General features: G+C 42.9%; 1 protein-coding gene across 3 annotated transcripts in view; it reads right to left on the reverse strand.

Annotated features, from left to right (window-relative positions):
• Positions 1 to 22,252, reverse strand: part of RGS12 (regulator of G protein signaling 12) — a 161,758-nt gene that overhangs the window by 111,011 nt on the left and 28,495 nt on the right. For all 3 annotated transcript variants that reach the window (XM_045017507.1, XM_045017508.1, XM_045017509.1), the window contains exon 3: positions 8,220 to 8,336. In XM_045017507.1, the coding sequence (XP_044873442.1) occupies positions 8,220 to 8,336 (117 nt within the window). The remainder of the gene's footprint in view (positions 1 to 8,219; positions 8,337 to 22,252) is intronic.

The following is a 22,252-nucleotide window of genomic DNA, read 5'->3' on the forward strand; positions in this document are numbered from 1 at the left end:
AGATGCGCTAAAGATTTGTATGTCCCTTCATGCTTCAATCACCATTCCAGAGGACATGCATCTATACTGATGATGGAGTCTGCTTGATAACAATCCAAAGCAGTGCAGACTGATGCATGTTCACTTTCATCATCTGAGTCAGATGCCACCAGCAGAAGGCTGGTGGTTTTTGGGTGGTTTGGGTTCTGTAGTTTCCACATCGGAGTGTTGCTCTTTTAAGACTTCTGAAAGCATGCTCCACACCTCATCCATCAGATTTTAGAAGGCACTTCAGATTCTTAAACCTTGGGTCAAGTGCTATAGCTATCTTTAGAAATCTCACATTGGTACCTTTGCGTTTTGTCAAATTTGCAGTGAAAAAGTGTTCTTAAAACAAACAACATGTGCTGGGTCATCATCAGAGACTGCTATAACATGAAATAAATGGCAGAATGTGAGTAAAACAGAGCAGGGGACAAACTATTCTCCCCCAAGGAGTTCAGTCAAAAATGTATTAACATTTTTTTTAACGCTCATCATCAGTATGGAAGCATGTTCTCTGGAATGGTGGCCGAAGCGTGAAGGGACATACAAATCTTTTGCATATCTGGCATGTGAATACCTGGCAATACCAGCTACAAAAGTGCCATGCAAATGAGTGTTCTCACTTTCCTGTGACACTGTAAATAAGAAGTTGGCAACATTATCTCCAGTAAATGTAAACAAACTTGTTTGTCTTAGCGATTTGGCTGAACAAGAGGTAGGACTAAGTGGACTTGTAGGCTCTCAAGTTTTACATTGTTTTGTTTTTGAGTGCAGTTATGGAACCAAAAAAAAAATCTACATTTGTAAGTTGCACTTTCACAATAAAGAGATTTCACTGCAGTACTTGTATGAGATGAATTGAAAATTATTATTTCTTTTGTTTATATTTTTATTACAACTATTTGCAGTGTAAAAATGATAAAGTGAGCACTATACATTTTGTATTCTGTTGTAAATTGAAATCAATATATTTTAAAATGTAGAAAAACATCAAAAAATATTTAATAAATTTCAATTGGTATTCTATTTGCTTAACAGTACGATTAAAACTGAGATTATTTTTTTAATCATGATTAATTTTTTTGAGTTAATCGTGTGAGTTAACTGCGATTAATCAACAGCCCTACTTTTTTATTAATTTCCTTAATTTGTGTATCTGATGAGTGCATTAGTTGGCTTCTCAAATGTATATTATTGCGCTGCTTACACTAGTCTCTTCGCCATGTGTTCAGCTTTTGTTCCAAAGCAACTGACGTTTTGAATCTTTTCTGTATTTTAAAATTTTTCTTCTTGATGGTGAACATATAGTTTGTTATATCTTCTATTTGGAAAGACAATTTTTAGTTGTGATATCAATCAAAGAGAAATGTCCTTTTCTTCAGGATCTCAGCTTTGGTCATTTGTTTCCTGTGGAAAATGGCTCAATCTTACAAACTGTGAGCCCATTCCTGCAAGATGAGGAGTGCCAGTTGAGGGTGCACATCACCTTGCAAGGGGTGACCATTTGAGTTTAAGATATTTAAAGTGTAAAAAAAAACAGGAGTACTTGTGGCACCTTAAAGACTAACAAATTTATTGTAGCATGAGCTTTCGTGAGCTAAAGCTCACTTCTTCGGATGCATAGAATGGAACACACAGACAGGAGATATTTATACATACAGAGAACATGAAAAGGTGGAAGTATGCATACCAACAGGCAGAGTCTAATCAATTGAGATGAGCTATCATTAGCAGGAGGAAAAAAAACTTTTTGAAGTGATAATTAAGATGGCCCATAGAAGGTGTGAGGAGAACTTAACATAGGGAAATAGATTCAATTGGTGTAATGACCCAACCATTCCCAGTCTTTATTTAGACCACAGTTAATGGTATCTAGTTTGCATATTAATTCAAGTTCAGCAGTCTCTCTTTGGAGTCTGTTTTTGAAGTTTTTTTGTTGCAAAATTGCCACCTTCAAGTCTGTCACTGAGTGGTTAGGAAGGTTGAAGTGTTCTCCCACTGGTTTTTGAATGTTATGATTCCTGATGTCAGATTTGTGTCCATTTATTCTTTTGCGTAGAGACTGTCCGGTTTGGCCAATGTACATGGCAGAGGGGCATTGCTGGCACATGATGGCATATATCACGTTGGTAGATGTGCAGGTGTACGAGCCCCTGATGGTCTGTCTGATGTGATTAGGTCCTGTGATGGTGTCACTTGAATGGATATGTGGACAGAGCTGGCATCGGGCTTTATTGCAAGGATAGGTTCCTGGGTTAGTGTTTATGTTGTATGGTGTGCGGTTGCTGGTGAGTATTTGCTTCAGGTTGGGAGGCTGTCTATAAGCAAGGACTGGCCTGTCTCCCAAGATCTGTGAGAGTGAGGGATCATCTTTAAGGATAGGTTGTAAATCTTTGATGATGCGCTGGAGAGGTTTTAGTTGGGGGCTGTAGGTGATGGCTAGTGGTGTTCTGTTATTTTCTTTTTTAGGCCTGTCCTGTAGTAGGTGGCTTCTGGGTACTCTTCTGGCTCTGTCAATCTGTTTTTTCACTTCAGCAGGTGGGTATTGTAGGTTTAAGAATGCTTGATAGAGATCTTGTAGGTGTTTATCTCTGTCTGAGGGATTGGAGCAAATACGGTTGTATCTTAGAGCTTGGCTGTAGACAATGGATCGTGTGGTGTGTCCGGGATGGAAGCTGGAGGCATGTAAGTAAGTATAGCGGTCAGTGGGTTTCCGGTATAGGGTGGTATTTATGTGACCATCGTTTATTAGCACAGTAGTGTCTAGGAAATGGACCGCTTGTGTGGATTGGTCTAGGCTGAGGTTGATGGTGGGATGGAAATTGTTAAAATCTCGGTGGAATTCCTCGAGGGCTTCTTTTCCATGAGTCCAGATGATGAAGATGTCATCAATGTAGCGCAAGTAGAGTAGGGGTGTTAGGGAACGAGAGTTAAGGAAGCGTTGTTCTAAGTCAGCCATAAAGATGTTGGCATACTGAGGGGCCATGCGGGTACCCATAGCAGTGCCACTGACTTGAAGATATATATTGTCCCCAAATGTGAAATAGTTGTGGGTGAGGACAAAGTCACAAAGTTCAGCCACCAGGTTAGCCGTGATATTATCGGGGATACTGTTCCTGATGGCTTGTAGTCCATCTTCGTGTGGAATGTTAGTGTAGAGGGCTTCCACATCCATAGTGGCCAGAATGGTGTTTTCTGGAAGATCATTGATGGATTGTAGTTTCCTCAGGAAGTCAGTGGTGTCTCGAAGATAGGGAGTGCTGGTAGCATAGGGCCTGAGGAGAGAGTCCACATAGCCAGACAATCCTGCTGTTAAAGTACCAATGCTTGAGATGATGGGGCGTCCAGGATTTCCAGGTTTATGGATCTTGGGTAGCAAATAGAATACACCTGGTCGGGGTTCCAGGCATGTGTCTGTATAGATCTGTTCCTGTGAGAAAGCACAGGAACAGATCTATACAGACACATGCCTGGAACCCCGACCAGGTGTATTCTATTTGCTACCCAAGATCCATAAACCTGGAAATCCTGGACGCCCCATCATCTCAAGCATTGGTACTTTAACAGCAGGATTGTCTGGCTATGTGGACTCTCTCCTCAGGCCCTATGCTACCAGCACTCCCAGCTATCTTCGAGACACCACTGACTTCCTGAGGAAACTACAATCCATCAATGATCTTCCAGAAAACACCATTCTGGCCACTATGGATGTGGAAGCCCTCTACACTAACATTCCACACGAAGATGGACTACAAGCCATCAGGAACAGTATCCCCGATAATATCACGGCTAACCTGGTGGCTGAACTTTGTGACTTTGTCCTCACCCACAACTATTTCACATTTGGGGACAATATATATCTTCAAGTCAGTGGCACTGCTATGGGTACCCGCATGGCCCCTCAGTATGCCAACATCTTTATGGCTGACTTAGAACAACGCTTCCTTAACTCTCGTTCCCTAACACCCCTACTCTACTTGCGCTACATTGATGACATCTTCATCATCTGGACTCATGGAAAAGAAGCCCTCGAGGAATTCCACCGAGATTTTAACAATTTCCATCCCACCATCAACCTCAGCCTAGACCAATCCACACAAGCGGTCCATTTCCTAGACACTACTGTGCTAATAAACGATGGTCACATAAATACCACCCTATACCGGAAACCCACTGACCGCTATACTTACTTACATGCCTCCAGCTTCCATCCCGGACACACCACACGATCCATTGTCTACAGCCAAGCTCTAAGATACAACCGTATTTGCTCCAATCCCTCAGACAGAGATAAACACCTACAAGATCTCTATCAAGCATTCTTAAACCTACAATACCCACCTGCTGAAGTGAAAAAACAGATTGACAGAGCCAGAAGAGTACCCAGAAGCCACCTACTACAGGACAGGCCTAAAAAAGAAAATAACAGAACACCACTAGCCATCACCTACAGCCCCCAACTAAAACCTCTCCAGCGCATCATCAAAGATTTACAACCTATCCTTAAAGATGATCCCTCACTCTCACAGATCTTGGGAGACAGGCCAGTCCTTGCTTATAGACAGCCTCCCAACCTGAAGCAAATACTCACCAGCAACCGCACACCATACAACATAAACACTAACCCAGGAACCTATCCTTGCAATAAAGCCCGATGCCAGCTCTGTCCACATATCCATTCAAGTGACACCATCACAGGACCTAATCACATCAGACAGACCATCAGGGGCTCGTACACCTGCACATCTACCAACGTGATATATGCCATCATGTGCCAGCAATGCCCCTCTGCCATGTACATTGGCCAAACCGGACAGTCTCTACGCAAAAGAATAAATGGACACAAATCTGACATCAGGAATCATAACATTCAAAAACCAGTGGGAGAACACTTCAACCTTCCTAACCACTCAGTGACAGACTTGAAGGTGGCAATTTTGCAACAAAAAAACTTCAAAAACAGACTCCAAAGAGAGACTGCTGAACTTGAATTAATATGCAAACTAGATACCATTAACTGTGGTCTAAATAAAGACTGGGAATGGTTGGGTCATTACACCAATTGAATCTATTTCCCTATGTTAAGTTCTCCTCACACCTTCTATGGGCCATCTTAATTATCACTTCAAAAAGTTTTTTTTCCTCCTGCTAATGATAGCTCATCTCAATTGATTAGACTCTGCCTGTTAGTATGCATACTTCCACCTTTTCATGTTCTCTGTATGTATAAATATCTCCTGTCTGTGTGTTCCATTCTATGCATCCGAAGAAGTGAGCTTTAGCTCACGAAAGCTCATGCTACAATAAATTTGTTAGTCTTTAAGGTGCCACAAGTACTCCTGTTTTTTTTGCGGATACAGACTAACACGGCTGCTACTCTGAAACCTGTCATTAAAGTGTAAAGAACACTAATTTTAAGGTTACTTTCACTAAACTTGGGAGAGGCAGTTGAGGAAAAGGCAGGTAGGATCTGGTTGACTGACTGGGGCGTCACTCTCGGGCGCACCCTCAAACGATTGCTTCTGGCCCCCTGGGTGTTTGCCGGCCTCAGGCTGGGCTGGTGAGTGGGAGGAAGAAGGGCGATGACAATTAAAACTAGCATCTCTTCTCATTGTAGACCCCTGACAGGGTTGACAGGGTCTTGGCAGTGGCTGGAAAAAATTCCTGGCTGATTGCGGCGTGTGTATGCCCAACGAGCAAAAGGGTAGCCCTAGTGTCCTTCAACCCGTGCAGCCTGGCATTTGTTTGATCCGAGAACAGACCGACTCCATCAAAGGGGAGGTCCTGGATCGAGGCCTGCATCTCCTGGAAGAGGCCTGCTGTTTGGACCCAGGAGCTGCATGACCACCGCAGATGCGACCACTCTTGCCGCCGAGTCCACCGAGTCCCATGCCATCTGCAGGGAACATCTGGCCACCACAGTACCCTCCTCCACCAGGGTGCCAAACTCTTGGGCCAGACCTTGAGGGAGGGATTCCTGGAATTTTTTAAGGCCATCCAAGAGATTAAAATTGTACCGCTTGATGGTTTGCCACCCGAAATTGCAGGCTGGTGGTTGAACAAATTTTTCTCCCAAATAAATCGAGTTTTTTGGACTCTTTGTTTTTGGGAAGTGGGGACCCGCTTGTCTTTCTTGTTGGCCACAGACACAACCAACAAGCCCGGGGGCAGGTGGGTATAAGGGTATTCAAAACCTTTGGTCAGCACAAAGTACTTTTTTCTCAGCCCGTTTCAAAGTGGGACGGATGGAGGAGGAGGTCTGCCACAAGGCCTTGGCTATTTTGAGGACCCCCTCTTGTACAGGCAGACACAACCAGCCCCCTCTCTTGTTATCCCATGAAAATCAAATTTCTAGGTGTCTTTTTGTGAAGACCTGTGCTAAGATATTGCTAGCAATACTATACATAATGCTTGGACAGAATTTGCCTCTGATTTTTAAGGAGATAATGGACTATATTCAGCCTTTTGTGAATGACTGCAACTCCCAAGATCCAGAATTATCAAAAAGGTTTGGACTACAGCCATATGTTTGGTACTCTAGACATCATTTTCTGTAACACTACATAGTCTTGGAATTATTGTGCATTTACTTGGTTCCCTCCCTTTCTCTTTTTCCCCTCTCTGCAAGTTATAGTAAACTTGTTCAAAATATCTGCCATTAAAAATATCATCTAAGGAATAAATTCTACAAGTCAAAGTGAGAATATAAAAATTTACCACTTCTGTCAATGCATAAACTGGTTTCTGCAAGTAAGCAGGCACCTGTGATATTACATAGTTCTGACCTCATAAGAATATTGTTTATTCATGTTTAAATCTCTGAATGACTTTTTTTTGAAAGCGAGAGGCAGAATATTTTCAAATTAGTTATAACAGTATATACATACAATATTTTACATTTAAATAGCTCCTTTAACAACAGAGAATCAAAAAGGAATCATAGGACCACATTTGGGGAAGGAAACCAGGTAGACAATTGGTACATAGCACCAGTGCATAATGGCTTGAGAGAGGAAATATTACCCAAACACATTGGAACAAACTCATACTCTTACAAAATGGGCTAACAAAAACTCAGTTGATTAAATTGACTGAGCTACATTCAAAATACCCATGTACAAGAAACTACATGGAATACAATTTATCCTGCTCATCAGTACTGAAGACTGTATTCTTTTCTACTAAAGTAGAACAGATGGTTGTTTGGTGATTATAATACTGAATTATAGTGCTGCAGTAATGCTATTACATTTAGAACTAGACACTTCCATTCGTTCACTTACGATGTTTTTCAAATTACTGCCCAGGCTAATATTTCTCACACTAGGTCTCCACTCAGATTATTTTGCTTTGATGTTTAAAGGACAGCCCACCATTTTAAACTTCTGAGTATATGGTTTAAAAAAAATCACATTATTTTAAAACTTCAGACAGGAATATAGATATTGTTCTCAATAAGGAATATTTGCTTTTTTCTTGCTTCAAAATATTTGAGAAATAAACACATATTTGGGAAGAGAGAAATAAAGTAATGAATAATTGGACTATAGGGTCGCACAGTTCATTACTTCTGTAGACTGAGCACTCATTGAATCAACACACCATTGCATCCCTCCATTTTCTGATTCCCCCTTTTTCTCACTCCATGCTCCATTTGCCTGCCCACAACTGCCCACCTATGCCTGGGGCTTCATGTGCCCCAATTCCTCCTCCTTCCCTCACCCATGCTGGAGAACCATGTGCTCCCCCAATCTCCTTGCCCCCAAACCAGGATCCCCCAGTCTTCCCTTCATGCCAGGGGCTTTGTGTTCCTTCCCATTCCTTCCTCCCCCCATGCCAAGGGCTCTGTCTCAGTCTTTTTGCTCCCACCTCTGAAGTACCTTTCTTACTTCCAAATTGGAAGAGACAGATAGATTAGTTGGTGTCCCATCTTTCTCTTCTCTCTTCCCACTCGCCCCTCACCATAAAGCAGCCTTTGGGGAGACAGCACTAGAAGAGAGGAAGGAATGAAGCCTTCTTCAACCTCCTCTCCCTCTAGCTCCCCTTGCTGATTGAACTCTGTTCTGTAGTAGTTAGGCAGTCTCAGCACTGTATTTGTTGCTTCCCCAGATCCTGTATCATTGACAACATTACTAAAATATTACTCTCCAGGAATCATTTAAAAGTATGTAGTGTTTTATGTAAAGCTTAATTACCTCAAGATCATCCAGTGAACGAGTAATGCTAAATCGCTTAGATCTTCCAAATGATCTCCGAACAGACGAACGTTGGGGAGCCAGGGCTAATCCAACTGGATGTCCAAATTTGGCACCCTAAAACACAATAGAAAATATAGGGTTACTTATACTTGTATTTTATTTTAGTACTTTATTTACATAGAACAACTCCTCAGAGACAACATCTGATTTCTAGAGATGTCCATCTTTTATCCAGTTTTACAATTGTGTTGACAGGCACATTGAACAGCAAGGAGGAGGATCTTCAGTAAAAGTAATAAAAGAGAGTTAGGTTCCCATTTTGAATGGGTGTTAGGCAACTGTCTCCCCTTTCTGTTTCTGAAATTCTCTACCCAAGTGACTTAAGTTCATGAGGTGAATTTTCCAGCCAAAGGCCCTAGTCCTGCAAACATTTAGACACAAATGACTTTATGAACATGAGTAATCAGTGGGACTGCTCATCTGCTTAAAGTAAATTGTATGTGTAATTATTAGCAACATGGGTGCCCATATTTGAACATAAGAGAGACCTACCCTATGTTATAATGACTATAAAATGCTTACTCACATTTCCTCCATATGATGCTACAACAATACTAGAATCCATCTTACCCAATCTTTGATGCATTCTTTCTGTATGCTTTAAACACAGCTGGAACATTCCCTGAAATTTTGGAACTGATCGGATGCAGCATTAGAGTTATCTTATTACACAGAACTGACATCAAGTTGAGAGTAAAATTTTCTTGTGTCCCCACTTTGATTACTGACATTCCCTTTTTATGGCCTAACATCAATAAATTCCCACTTTCTCAAATGAGGTCTAAAATGAAGTCACTGACTACTCTTTAGTTTTGGAGAATAGAGTTATAGCACCCCTATTCTCAACCATAAATGGCATCGTAATCCACATCCAAAGTTAAATCAAAATGGTCTTCTGGATTTCAAACGTCTCTATGGAGATGTTCTACCAAGCTCAGTTCCTCTCTAGTGAGGGCCTCTTCTCTGTTGTTTCCTTCTCCCTCCCCACACCATCCATAGCTGGAGAGTCACTATTTTTGTTGCTCCATGTATCTAAAACTTCCCCCAATTTATCATCTTCTTATTCTTCCTTTACGCAGTTTTTCCCAGCGAGGGTCGATGGCAGCAGCATGGAGAATAGGGAAGACCAGACCTATTTTTCCTCTGCAACATGTTCCAGCTCCTCCTGGGGGATTCCCCACCATTCCCAGGCCAGCCAAGAGATATAATCCCTCCAGCATGTCCTGGGTCGGCCTCAAGTCCTCCACCCAATGCTACATTTCTGGCAAAGTTCCAATGGAAGCCTCCCAGGGGGCATCCTTAACAGGTCCCCAAACCACCTCAACCAGCTCCTCTTGATCCGGAGGAGGAGTGGCTCTACTCCGAGGCCCTCTCAAATAGCCGAGCTCCTCACCCTGTCTCAGAGAGTAAACCCAGTCACCCTGCGGAGAAACTTCATTTCTGTGCTTGTACCCGCGATCTCGTTCTTTCAGCGACCTGTAAACTGAGAGCTTTGTCCAAGAACTCAGCTCCCACTTCACCACCATGGATGAGTACAGCACCTGCATCACTGCCACCACTGCACCAATCCGCCAGTTGATCTCATGCTCCCAACTTGCCATCACTCGTGAACAAGACCCCTAGATATTTGAACTCTTCCACTAAATGTAGCAGCTCCCTCTGCACCTAGAGAGAGCAGTCCACTTTCTTCTAGGAGAGGACCATGACCTCTTATTTGGAGGTGCTGATTCTCATCCCAGCCGCTTCACACTCAGCAGCAAAACATTCACATGTGCATCAGAGATCACAGTCTGAAGAAGCAAGAAGGACATCCTCCTCTGCAAAGAGCACAGATGCTACCTCCGAATCCCTGTACCGGATGCACTCCACAGCTCTGCTGCGCCTTGATATCCTGTCCATGAAAATTACGAACAGGAGTGGGGACAAGGTGGAGTCCATCACTCACCTTGAACAAACTCAACTTAATGCCAAGAATACAAACACAAAACTCTCACTCTGAGGGCAGAGGGACCAGATAGCATGCAAAAGCGGCACCGGCACCTTATACTCCCGGCAGCACTTCCAACAAGACATTTAAGGGAATGCAGTCATATGACTTCTCCAGGTCTACAAAACAAAGGTAGACTGGATTAGCAAACTCCCACGATCCCTTGAGTATCTGAAGAGAGTAAAGAGCAGGTCAGTTGTTCCAAGGCCAGGACAGAATCCACATTGTTCCTCCTGAATCCAAGGTACAACTAATGGGCGTAACCTCCCCTCAAGCACCCTGGCATAGGCTTTGCCAAGGAGGCTGAGGAGTGTGATCCCCCTATAGTTGGAACACACCCTCTGGTATCCTTCCTTAAAGATCAGAACCACTACCCCAGTTTGCCAGTCCACAGGTACTGCACCCGACTTCCAGGCAACATAGAGGCACGTTAACCTCTCTCAATTTATGTTGTCTTAAAATGTTCCTTTTAATTATATCATACTTAGCTATCCCTTATTTTATCTGCTGCGGTGAGGAAGGATGCAAGTTTACAAGAATATGTACTGTATGCTATGTTGTCATATCATGGGACCAGGATATTACAGAAACCTGGGGAGACCATTTTATTGGCCCAATTTCTCTTGTAGAGAGAGATAAGCTTTCAAGCTTACACAGAGTTCTTCTTCAGGTCTGGGAAATGTACTCAGTGTCACAACTAAATACAAAGTGAAAAGATTATTTAGCATAAGTAAACATATTTAGAGGGACCATTTAAGGTAAAGTAGCCAGATAATACCTCTCCAGTGGCGGCGGGGGTGGGGGAGGAGGAGAGGGAAAGCACACAAGAAAAGAAGCAGAGAGAGGTGGGTTTAATGGGTTATAGACCATTGTAAAAAGCCATAACTCCAGTGTCTCTATTCCATCTATGATTTTTAGGGTCTAGCAAAGTTATGAACTTAAGCTCTTAGGCTTGTCTTTTGAAGGCGCTATGCAGTTTTCCTTTGAGGATGATGACTGAGAAGTCAGATATAGAGTACTGTAATTGCTTTGTGAAACATGTTCACCCAGAGATGATAGGGTCTTTTTGCCTTTTATAATTTTTCTGTGTGACATTTCCCAGACCTGAAGAAGAGCTCTGTCTCGAAACTTGGTCTCTCTCAAGAGAAGTTGCTCCAATAAAAGATATTACCTTACCTATCTTGTGTCTCAAGAATATTTATTAGCGACTGCATGGTATTTAAATGTTTTTTCCTATTACTTTTCCTTCACATTTTTTTCTTTTCTGCCTTTAGGAAAGTCACTGTTCCCAACTCTAAAATATTTCTTTTTTTTCCCCTAAGTGTTTTGTTTTTCTGCATTTGAAATTTACATTAAGCAAAAATAATTCCAGATTCTTATAATTAGATGTTCACAGCTGATTGTACAAAGTAGGGGGAAAAAACAGAACACTATGAAGTTATATCACTGTTCTATAAAATGATATATTTTTGGCATCTTCTTGGAAGAAAATGACTATCTGTTTATTTACCCACAGGTATTCAATGCTATTCTTTAACAATATGACTCTCATTGGTGGCTTTGCAATTCTCATTGGTGTATATTTACTAGAGACTCCATTTGGAAGTCGTCTTTATTGTAAGACGGATTGCCATGGCCCAGTGTACTTTGCAGGAAGCTGGACCCAAATTCTGGAGAAAGCCCTTGTTTCTGGGGCATTTCAGGAAAGCTTTAAATAAGGAGGTTCTTAACTCACTATGAAAACAAATGATGTAGTATTCACTGTGTTTTTTATATTGAAATATCTTTGTTATGCCCCATATTTTCAATTTTCAGTGTACTGACAATGAATAACTACACTGTAGAACCTGCCAGGGAGAAGCTGAAAAGTAGCCTCTTGAGGTTTTTGACACCCAGAAACAATTTCAAACTGGAACAAGCACATTAGCTAGATATTTCAGCTATCAAATCATCATCAGTTTAGTATGTTGACATTCAAAGTTGCCATTCTTAGATTTCAATGTTAACACCTATTGAGCTAAACAGGGCATTTCATATCTCTGAGATAATTTGAAAGTGATCTGCAGATCCAGGCAGGTACTTTTGCATTGGTTCACACATGGTTTATATTTTAAGGCTCTTTGCAATCCTAAGATCTAAAATAACTTTTCCCCCTGCAAAATGAAAGTTTAAATCTGAAGCAATACTCTGCAGCAAAGGGTAGACTCCATGGCGAAATCAGCAGAATGCATCAATATTAATTATAGATAGTCAAAACAATAGCGTGGCACCTTGAGAGTTAATACCAGTGACACTTGATGTTCCTTGTATGCAAGGATGTAAATTACTTGCATGTAAGTGTCAGAAAGTTTCAGCACATTTTAACTATGGAAGTACCACCTTTACATTTATTAAATCTTTCATTTAGTGAGAAAAAACACAAATGAGGAATGCAAGGCAGGAGGAACTCCAAAGGCTAGCAGCAATGGTAACATCAGTACTTTGGAGGGCAAATGGCATACTGAAACCTACTGAGAAAGTATTAAAGTACACTTTAATGCATGCTCCTCAGTGCTCCTCTGTAGTATCACCAAAAACAAAAGCTTTCCCAGCAGGTATCCATCTTTCATAATAGAAGGGTGATGAGAAAGAAAACAAAATATCAAAACTGGGTAAACACATCTGGGACAACGGAGAACATGACATTTTCACTTTGTTTCCCAGTGCAGCCCAAAGAGAACACAGAAATAACTGCCCAACCTAGGTTTAAATGGTGGCAATCCCTGTGTGCTACTCGAGTGGTTATCATGTACAGATAAAATATAATGCAAAAGATTTTAGAAACTAGTTACATCTAAATTTAGGGCAGGGATCGGCAACCTTTGGAATGCAGCTCACCAGGGTAAGCACCCTGGCAGGCCGGGCCAGTTTGTTTGCCTGCTGCATCCGCAGGTTCAACTGATCGCAGCTCCCATTGGCTGTGGCGCCCATTGGCCTGGAGCGGCGAACCACGGCCAGTGGGAGCCAAGATCGGCCGAACCTGCAGACGTGGCAGGTAAACAAACCAGCCTGGCCCGCCAGGGGGCTTACCCTGGCGAGCCGTGTGCCAAAGGTTGCTGATCCCTGATTTAGGGGGTGGGGAGGCCTGCTTTAAGATAACTCCAATTGCATTCTGCCGATTAGTTTCATTTTCTCTCAATCTCCAGAATCACTAGATTTGGTTATTCAGCAAATGTTGATGTCTGAGTTTAAAACTAAAAGCCTCTTGGGTTATATAGGGTCTGTAAATACAGACACACAGAATGAAAAGGAGGATGAAAAAAACCACACTTAGAAGAATCACGTAGGAGTACAAAACAGAACAGGAAATTAGCACCCAGTCAAAATTTGATGTAAGGTTTTCTGACACTTGTACAAAAATAAATATCTAGCACTTGGTTAGAATCCAGTCATAGCATAAAAAAGAAAATGAGAAATATGACCCCAATAAAGAAAGTGAAAAATACAGCCCCATCTATACCAAGAATAAAGTAATGCTAGAGAACTGCTTATAAAAAGGTGGAAACCAGTTCAAGTTAATCATTTGCCTGGCCAATTTGGACAAGGCATAACTGTTTTGAAACAGCACTTAAAAAAATAAATAAAAAGAAGTGTTTCCTAAACCAATGGTCTCTTTCTTGCATTGAAGAGCTGAGTTAGACATATCTATAGGAAACTAAGAGAACTAGACACTGCTAAAGAAAGACTACTTCTTGAATCTCTCTGCAAAATATTTAAATTTCCCAGTAAGTGATTGCTGAAGTCTCTCTTCCCCTGCCTTCTCTTTCCAGAGATTTAGTCTGTACAAATAGGCCTGGTCTCTGGAAGAGGAAATAAGTTGGAAGTCTATTTATCACATGCACACAAAAAAAATAAAAATAAAAATCTTACAGGAACAGGTATCTCCACTTAACTATAGCCAAAGACTTTTAGTGAGAATCTACTGAGGAAAAAGGACCTATGGCTTGAACAGAAAATAGCTATTACAATTAGAATCTACAAATCAGCTAGACCGTAGGAAGTCACAGCATTTATTTGCATAAAGCAGTGGTCCCCAAACTGTACAGGGGCACACATCAGGGCCCAGGCTAGCCCCCACGGGGGTTGGGGAGGGAACACCACCAAGTCCCACTCCACCCCCAGCTGCAGCTCCACTCGTCCCCCAGCCACGGCTCTGGCCCCAGCTCCACTACACCCCCAGGCCAGCTCTGGCTCCAGCCGCAGCTCCACTCTGTCCCCAGGTCAGCTCTGCCCTCATTCCCTCTGCACCCCCAGGCCAGCTCTGCCTCTAGCCTCAGCCTCCATCCCCAGTTCAGCCCCCAACTCTGCCTTCAGCCCAACCTCCTCCGCTGAGCCAATTGTGCAGTAATGGGGGAGGGGGGTTGGATAGATTCCATTACTGGTAAACAGGTGTGTGACAGGAAAAGTTTGGGCACCACTGATGTAAAGGAAGATTTCAGAGGCTGTGTCTCTGATGTTTTCTACTAGTAACTGAACAGTTTTAACATGCATGTAGTCAGTCAGTAGTTAGAGGACTATTAGGGAGGATATAACAGTACTGATTACCCTTTGTGATATAGCATGGCCAGAGGGCAGCAGGAGAGTGATAGATGGGAGATATGTAAGCCCCAGGATTATGAGAGCCTTATTCCCTGTAGAAGAAAGAGAGGCTGCTACAGATTTAGAGCACCTGAAACCAATTAAGCCAATTAGAGCACCTGAAACCAGTCACCTGATAAAACCCCCCTGCTTCAATCAGACAGTTGGAGTTGAAGCAGAGTGGTTTAGTGTTGGAGCAGAGAGCAGTTTGGAGAAGTGCTGTGGCGGGCCAGAAGACAGACCCTAGATAAAGGGAAACCTGGCTTGTGCAGAGCAGAGGGACTCTACAGACACAAGGGGTTGGGAGAAACTTGGCCCAAGCGGAGAGAGGGCAGGAAGCCCCACAAGCTGAAGGGCCGTAGAGGGAAGTAGCCCAGGGGAAGGAATCGCTAGCCTCACTGCCTTCCCAAGTGTGTGATAGGGCTAGCTGAGGCCAGATAGCTTGGGTACATAGTAGTACAGCATAGAGCCGGAAGCCAACATGGCAACGCTGATGGCCTGTCACGACAACACTGCTTCTCGTCCCAAGTAGCCCAACCCCATGGTGTTGGGTTGGGGGCGGAATATGTGATATAGAATGGCCAGAGGGCAGCAGGAGAGTGATAGATGGGAGATATGTAAGCCTCAGGATGATGAGAGCCTTATTCCCTGTACAGGGAAGAGAGGCTGCTACAGATTAATTAGAGCACCTGAAGCCAGTTAAGTCAATTAGAGCACCTGAAGCCAGTCACTGATTAAAAAAACCCTGTTTCAATCAGACAGTTGCAGGAGTTGAAGCAGAGTGGTTTGGTGTTGGAGCAGAGAACAGTTTGCAGAAGTGCTGTGGTGGGCCAGAAGACCAAGACCCTAGGTAAAGGGAAACCTGGCTTATGCAGAGCAGAGGGACTCTACAGACACAAGGGGTTGGGAGAAACTTGGCCCAAGCGGAGAGAGGGCAGGAAGCCCCACAAGTTGAAGGGCCAGAGAGGGAAGTAGCCCAGAGGAAGGAATCGCTAGCTCAAGTGGTTCACCGCTATCCCTAGGGCCCCTGGGCTGGGACCCAGAGTAGAAGGCGGGCTCAGGTCCCTCCCTCTCCACTCTCCTTTTCTGGGACACTAATGGGACAGCTGATACCCCAGTTCAGGGGCGAGACATGGTGCCCTGAACCCCCCATACGAGAAAGCATGGGACCCATCATAATAGTGCTGGCAATTTGCCACACTTTGTTATATACAGTAAAAGCTATTTTATCTGGCACTTCACCAATGGGAAAAATCTATAAACCAGCATTTCTGATCTTCATTGAAATTCCGGTTTATAATCTAGCTGGCACGGGGCCCCGAGTGCTAGCAACACAGCTCCCCTTAGCCAATGGGAGCTGTGGAGGCAGCGCGCAGAGCTGCCTGCCACACCTCTGCTTAGGAGCAGCCAAGAGAGGTCACCACTTGCAGGGAGCCGCCTGAGGTGAGCGGCCCCCGGATCCAGCACCCCAAGCCGCTGCCCTGAGCCCTCCTGCACCCAAACTCTCTCCCCCTTAGTTAACCAGCATTTTTACCGCCCCCACCCCATTCTCCCAACATGTCGGATAAAACAGCTTTTACTGTACTATGAACTACTGTAGAAAAATTAGTAAGGATGAAGCTGACTTTTTCAAAGAAGCATGCTGCCATCTGGCTAAAAAATACTTTGAATTGTGCATATATGCTAGATTAACTTTTTTTTTTGGTACAGAGTGCCAATTCTATTACAATTTATTAGTTAAATAGTGGTATAAAATATGTTTTCTATCTGAAACATAATCTCTGGATCAATAAACCAGAATCAGAAGAGTAGATAGATGTTTGAGCAGAGGCTGAAAAGGAAAGTCAAAATTCCTGAAGCCTAACCCTAGAACGGTAAAGAAACTAGAAAATCCATCTGACAACTTAGGAAGTCTTATACCTGTTAGTAAATATTAAATCTTTTAGTTTATTTTTTTTCTTGCATATTAATTTACATATGAACTATTCTTCCAAAATCTTTATAGCATTACCAAAGAGTGTGTTTGAATTCTAATTAGTTTTTAACCTGTAAGTGACCTATATTTAGGAGTTTCATATGACTGAGTGTTGAGCTGTATCTAGTTTTCCTCAGCATTTTCATATCTTTAAGAATCCAGGTGTCCAGCAGAAAAAACCCTCAAACTACTAAAAGTGTATACAAAAGAATAAACAAAACTGGGTGATATTGTTATAGCAGATTTTTCAATAAAGAACTGGGTAGTCAATAAAAAAATTGCAAGTACAGATGAATTCTGGAAGAAATGATATAATAATGATATAATAATAATGACCAGATTAGAGCTCCCCTTGGCTTATCACTCATGTAACCTAAAGATACCACAAAAAAAATCCATAAGAAATTAAGTAAAATGAAAACATCAAAACAAGACACACAGTAAAATTAATCATGAAAAGCTATTTTTCCCTCCAAAAACAAACTTTTGTCTCAGACCATATAAAAAGACAGGGTTTTTAAAATTAGGTGGGGGAGTGCAAACTGTGGTATCTCACTGGTAACAGATAAGAAAGACACCGGGTACATCTACACTCCAGTGTAAGCCCAAACGCAAGCCTATCCGCCACTTCTATCCACACACAAATCATGCTAACTCAGGGCTTTGACCCAGGGTCCTAGGACCCTGTGAGGTTGTAGTGTAGACATAGCCCTGTAGTGTAGACATAGCCCTGCTTGACTCAGGTCCTGGGACTCCTCCAAAAAGTATCCCACAATCCCACAGGCCAACATCCTTTGTCCTCTCTATTCCAAGGATCTTAAGACCATAATAACGGCCGTACCGGGTCAGACCAAAGGTCCATCAAGCCCAGTATCCTGTCTACCAATAGTGGCCAATGCCAGGTGCCCCAGAGGGAGTGGACCTAACAGGCATTGATCAAGTGATCTCTCTCCTGCCATCCATTTCCATCCTCTGACAAACAGAGGCTAGGGACACCATTCCTTACCCATCCTGGCTAATAGCCATTAATGGACTTAACCACCATGAATTTATCCAGTTCTCTTTTAAATGCTGTTCTAGTCCTAGCCTTCACAACCTCCTCAGGTAAGGAGTTCCACAAGTTGACTGTGCGCTGGATGAAGAACTTCCTTGTATTTGTTTTAAACCTGCTGCCTATTAATTTCATTTGGTGACCCCTAGTTCTTGTATTATGGGAATAAGTAAATAACTTTTCCTTATCCACTTTCTCCACACCACCCATGATTGTATATACCTCTATCATATCCCCCCTTAGTCTCCTCTTTTCCAAGCTGAAGAGTCCTAGCCTCTTTAATCTCTCCTCATACAGGACCCGTTCCAAACACCTAATCATTTTAGTTGCCCTTTTCTGAACCTTTTCTAGTGTCAGTATATCTCTTTTGAGATGAGACCACATCTGTACGCAGTATTCGAGATCTGGGCGTACCACCGATTTATATAAAGGCAATAATAAATTCTCAAACTTATTCTCTATCCCCTTTTTAATGATTCCTAACATCCTGTTTACTTTTTTGACCGCTCTGCACACTGCGTGGACATCTTCAGAGAACTATCCACGATGACTCCAAGATCTTTTTCCTGACTTCTTGTAGCTAAATTAGCCCCCATCATATTGTATGTATAGTTGGGGTTATTTTTTCCAATGTGCATTACTTTACATTTATCCACATTAAATTTCATTTGCCATTTTGTTGCCCAATCACTTAGTTTTGTGAGATCTTTTTGAAGTTCGTCACAGTCTGTTTTGGTCTTAACTATCCTGAGCAGTTTAGTATCATCTGCAAATTTTGCCACCTCACTGTTTACCCCTTTCTCCAGATCATTTATGAATAAATTGAATAGGATTGGTCCTAGGACTGACCCTTGGGGAACACCACTAGTTACCCCTCTCCATTCTGAGAATTTACCATTAATTCCTACCCTTTGTTCCCTGTCTTTTAACCATTCTCAATCCATGAAAGGACCTTCCCTTTTATCCCATGACAGCTTAATTTACATAACAGCCTTTGGTGAGGGACCTTGTCAAAGGCTTTCTGGAAATCTAAATACACTATGTCCACTGGATCCCCTTTGTCCACATGTTTGCTGACCCCTTCAAAGAACTCTAATAGATTAGTAAGACACGATTTCCCTTTACAAAAACCATGTTGACTATTGCTCAACAGTTTATGTTTTTCTATGTGTCTGACAATTTTATTCTTAAATATTGTTTTGACTAATTTGCCCAGTACCGATGTTAGACTTGCCGGTCTGTAATTGCCAGGATCACCTCTAGAGCCCTTTTTAAATAATGGTGTTACATTAGCTAACTTCCAGTCATTGGGTACAGAAGCCGATTTAAAGGACAGGTTACAAACCTTAGTTAATTGTTCCACAACTTCACATTTGAGTTCTTTCAGAACTCTTGGGTGAATGTCATCTGGTCCCGGTGACTTGTTAATGTTAAGTTTATCAATTAATTCCAAAACCTCCTCTAGTGACACTTCAATCTGTGACAGTTCCTCAGATTTGTCACCTACAAAAGCCGGCTCAGGTTTGGGAATCTCCCTAACATCCTCAGCCGTGAAGACTGAAGCAAACAAACAATGCATTTAGTTTCTCCGCAATGACTTTATCATCTTTAAGCGCTCCTTTTGTATCTTGATCATCAAGGGGCCCCACTGGTTGTTTAGCAGGCTTCCTGCTTCTGATGTACTTAAAAAACATGTTATTACCTTTGGAGTTTTTGGCTAGATGTTCTTCAAACTCCTCTTTGGCTTTTCTTATTACATTCTTGCACTTAATTTGGCAGTGTTTATGCTCCTTTCTATTTGCCTCACTAGGATTTGACTTCCACTTTTTAAAGGAAGTCTTTTTATCTCTCACTGCTTCTTTTACATGGTTGTTAAGCCACGGTGGCTCTTTTTTAGTTCTTTTACTGTTTCTTAATTTGGGGTATATATTGAAGTTGGGCCTCTATTATGGTTTCTTTAAAAAGCGCCCATGCAGCTTGCAGGGATTTCACTTTAGTCACTGTAGTTACCTCTTGGACCAGCTCCTGTGCTCCACTCAGGACTAAATCTAGAGTTGCCTCTCCCCTTGTGGGTTCCCGTACCAACTGCTCCATGAAGCAGTCATTTAAAGTATCAAGAAATTTTATCTCTGCATTTTGTCCTGAAGTGAAATGTTCCCAGTCAATATGGGGATAATTGAAATCCCCCACTATTACTGAGTTCTTGAATTTCTTCTATTGAAAATGGAAGCCACCACCCTTCGTGTACTACAGAAGCTCAGTGAGTCAGTGTTAACCTTTCTGACCACTGAATTGCAAATACACCAGAGAGCATTCTGTGTTTGTAATGCAGACTGAACAGAACATCTCTTTTGCCAATCATACTGCTTCAAGGTCACAGGAGCACAGCCTGGTATTGATAAATCTGTGGTGCAAAGCCAGGAACACTATGGACTAGGAATGACTACACATACTCACTAATAGTGAAAAAGCTGGCAGCTATGCAAATTTACCAAACTGGTGACCAGTGCAAGGAGCAGATTAAGTAGCTCAGTGTTTCTCAAACCAGGGTTGCCACTTGTGTAGGGAAAGCCCGTGGCGGGCCGGGCTGGTTTGTTTACCTGCCCCGTCCGCAGGTCCAGCCAATCGCGGCTCCCACTGGCCTGGAGCAGCAAACCGCGGCCAGGCAACTTGCCAACATCATGCCCGTATTATGAGGAGTTTGGGTGCTGGGCACTGCACCCACCATGGAGCCAACCCTGATGCACGATGGCCTAGTCAGCCGGATGGTGCCCTGCTGGCTCCAGAATCCAGCATGGGGACTGATGGGAGAAAGCAGCAGGAACTGAATGGGGACACTGAAGTCACTCTGTTGCTGAAACTGGTTCCGGAGCAGGAGCAGCACATTCTGGGTCCATACTCAGAAAAGCTGATGCACCCCAAAGGACAGCCCAATGCGGAGCCTGCAGCAGACACAGATCTTAAGCCCAATATGTTTTGAGCTCCATTTTAATGTTTATTAACACAGTAATAAGAGGAATTTCTGCTCCAGGAACCAATGCAAAAGTTATGAGAAGCCCCAGTTAGCAATGTGTCATTGTTAATGGCGGAGTGTAGGCCAGCAGCATGGTTACCCTCAACACCACCACATGCAGCTCAAAAAGGCAAGCAGGATATGTAAACAATAAAGAATATCTTTTAACTGTATAGTTTACAGAAAAACCACAGATCTTTTTTGCTAGGGCCATTCCTGTTTCTTAAAAATAATAACCTTACATTGCCATGCCTATAAGTATGCCATTCTGTAATCATTCTATGGTCTATTGAGATGCCTGAAAGAAGAAGTTACTCACCGTGTGCAGTAACTATGGTTCTTCGAGATGTGTGTCCCTACGGGTGCACCACTGTAGGTGTGTCTTCATCTCTGCGCTAGTGATCGGAGAACTTTGGTAGCAGTGTCTGTTGGGCCCCCACACCTACAGTCTCTCCTTGTGCTGTGCCATGAGGCTAGTCAGAGCACATGGACTAACCCTCCTCAGTTCCTTCTCTACCACAGAGTCATAGACAAGAACTCTGAAGTACAAGGGAGGAGGAAGGGTTGCAGAGCACCCATAGGGACACACATCTCAAAGAACCATCGTTACTGCACATGGTAACTTCTTCAATTTGTGTCCCTCCACTGTACGTGACACCGCCCTCCAAGGAGTACCCCTTCTGAAGGGCTGGGACTTCAGAATCAGATCAGTTACAGATGACAGTACTGTGGTGCCAAAGATGGCATCAGAGGCAAAGTCCCCAGTGATTAAATAGTGTTCTGAGAAAGTGTGGTCTGACGCCCACGTCACCGCTCTACAGATATCTGAGATAGGGACATTCTTGAAGGTGACGAGAGATGCGGAGATTGATCTTGTGGAGTGTACACGGATCGACTCTGGAGGGGTCATGTTAGAAATTTGTCTGATACAATTTGAGACCCACTTAGAGAGTCTTTGGATCTTTCCGCCATAGAGAGGGGAAAACGTGCAGGGGACTTCCCAAAGGCATTTGTCCTATCAAGGTAGAAGGCCAGAGCTCTCCTAACATCTAGGATATGTAGTATAGCCTCCCTATTGTCTTGGTGAGGCTTGAAGTAGAAGATTGCAAGGTGAATCGATTTGATTCATGTGAAACAGGGAGGTTACCTTAGGGCTGAATTTTGGATACAATCTGAGTGTAACCTTGTCTGGAAAAAATACTGTGCACAGGGGATGTGCCATCAGAGCTGCTTTCTCTCCTATTCTTCTAGCCAAGGTAATTGCTATCAGGAATGCTGTTTTCAGTGAGAGGTTTGTAAGTGAACAGGTGGCTATGGGTTTGAAGGA

The sequence above is a fragment of the Mauremys mutica genome, chromosome 5 (assembly GCF_020497125.1).
Source record: "Mauremys mutica isolate MM-2020 ecotype Southern chromosome 5, ASM2049712v1, whole genome shotgun sequence".
In the NCBI taxonomy this organism is placed as follows: Eukaryota; Metazoa; Chordata; order Testudines; family Geoemydidae; genus Mauremys; species Mauremys mutica.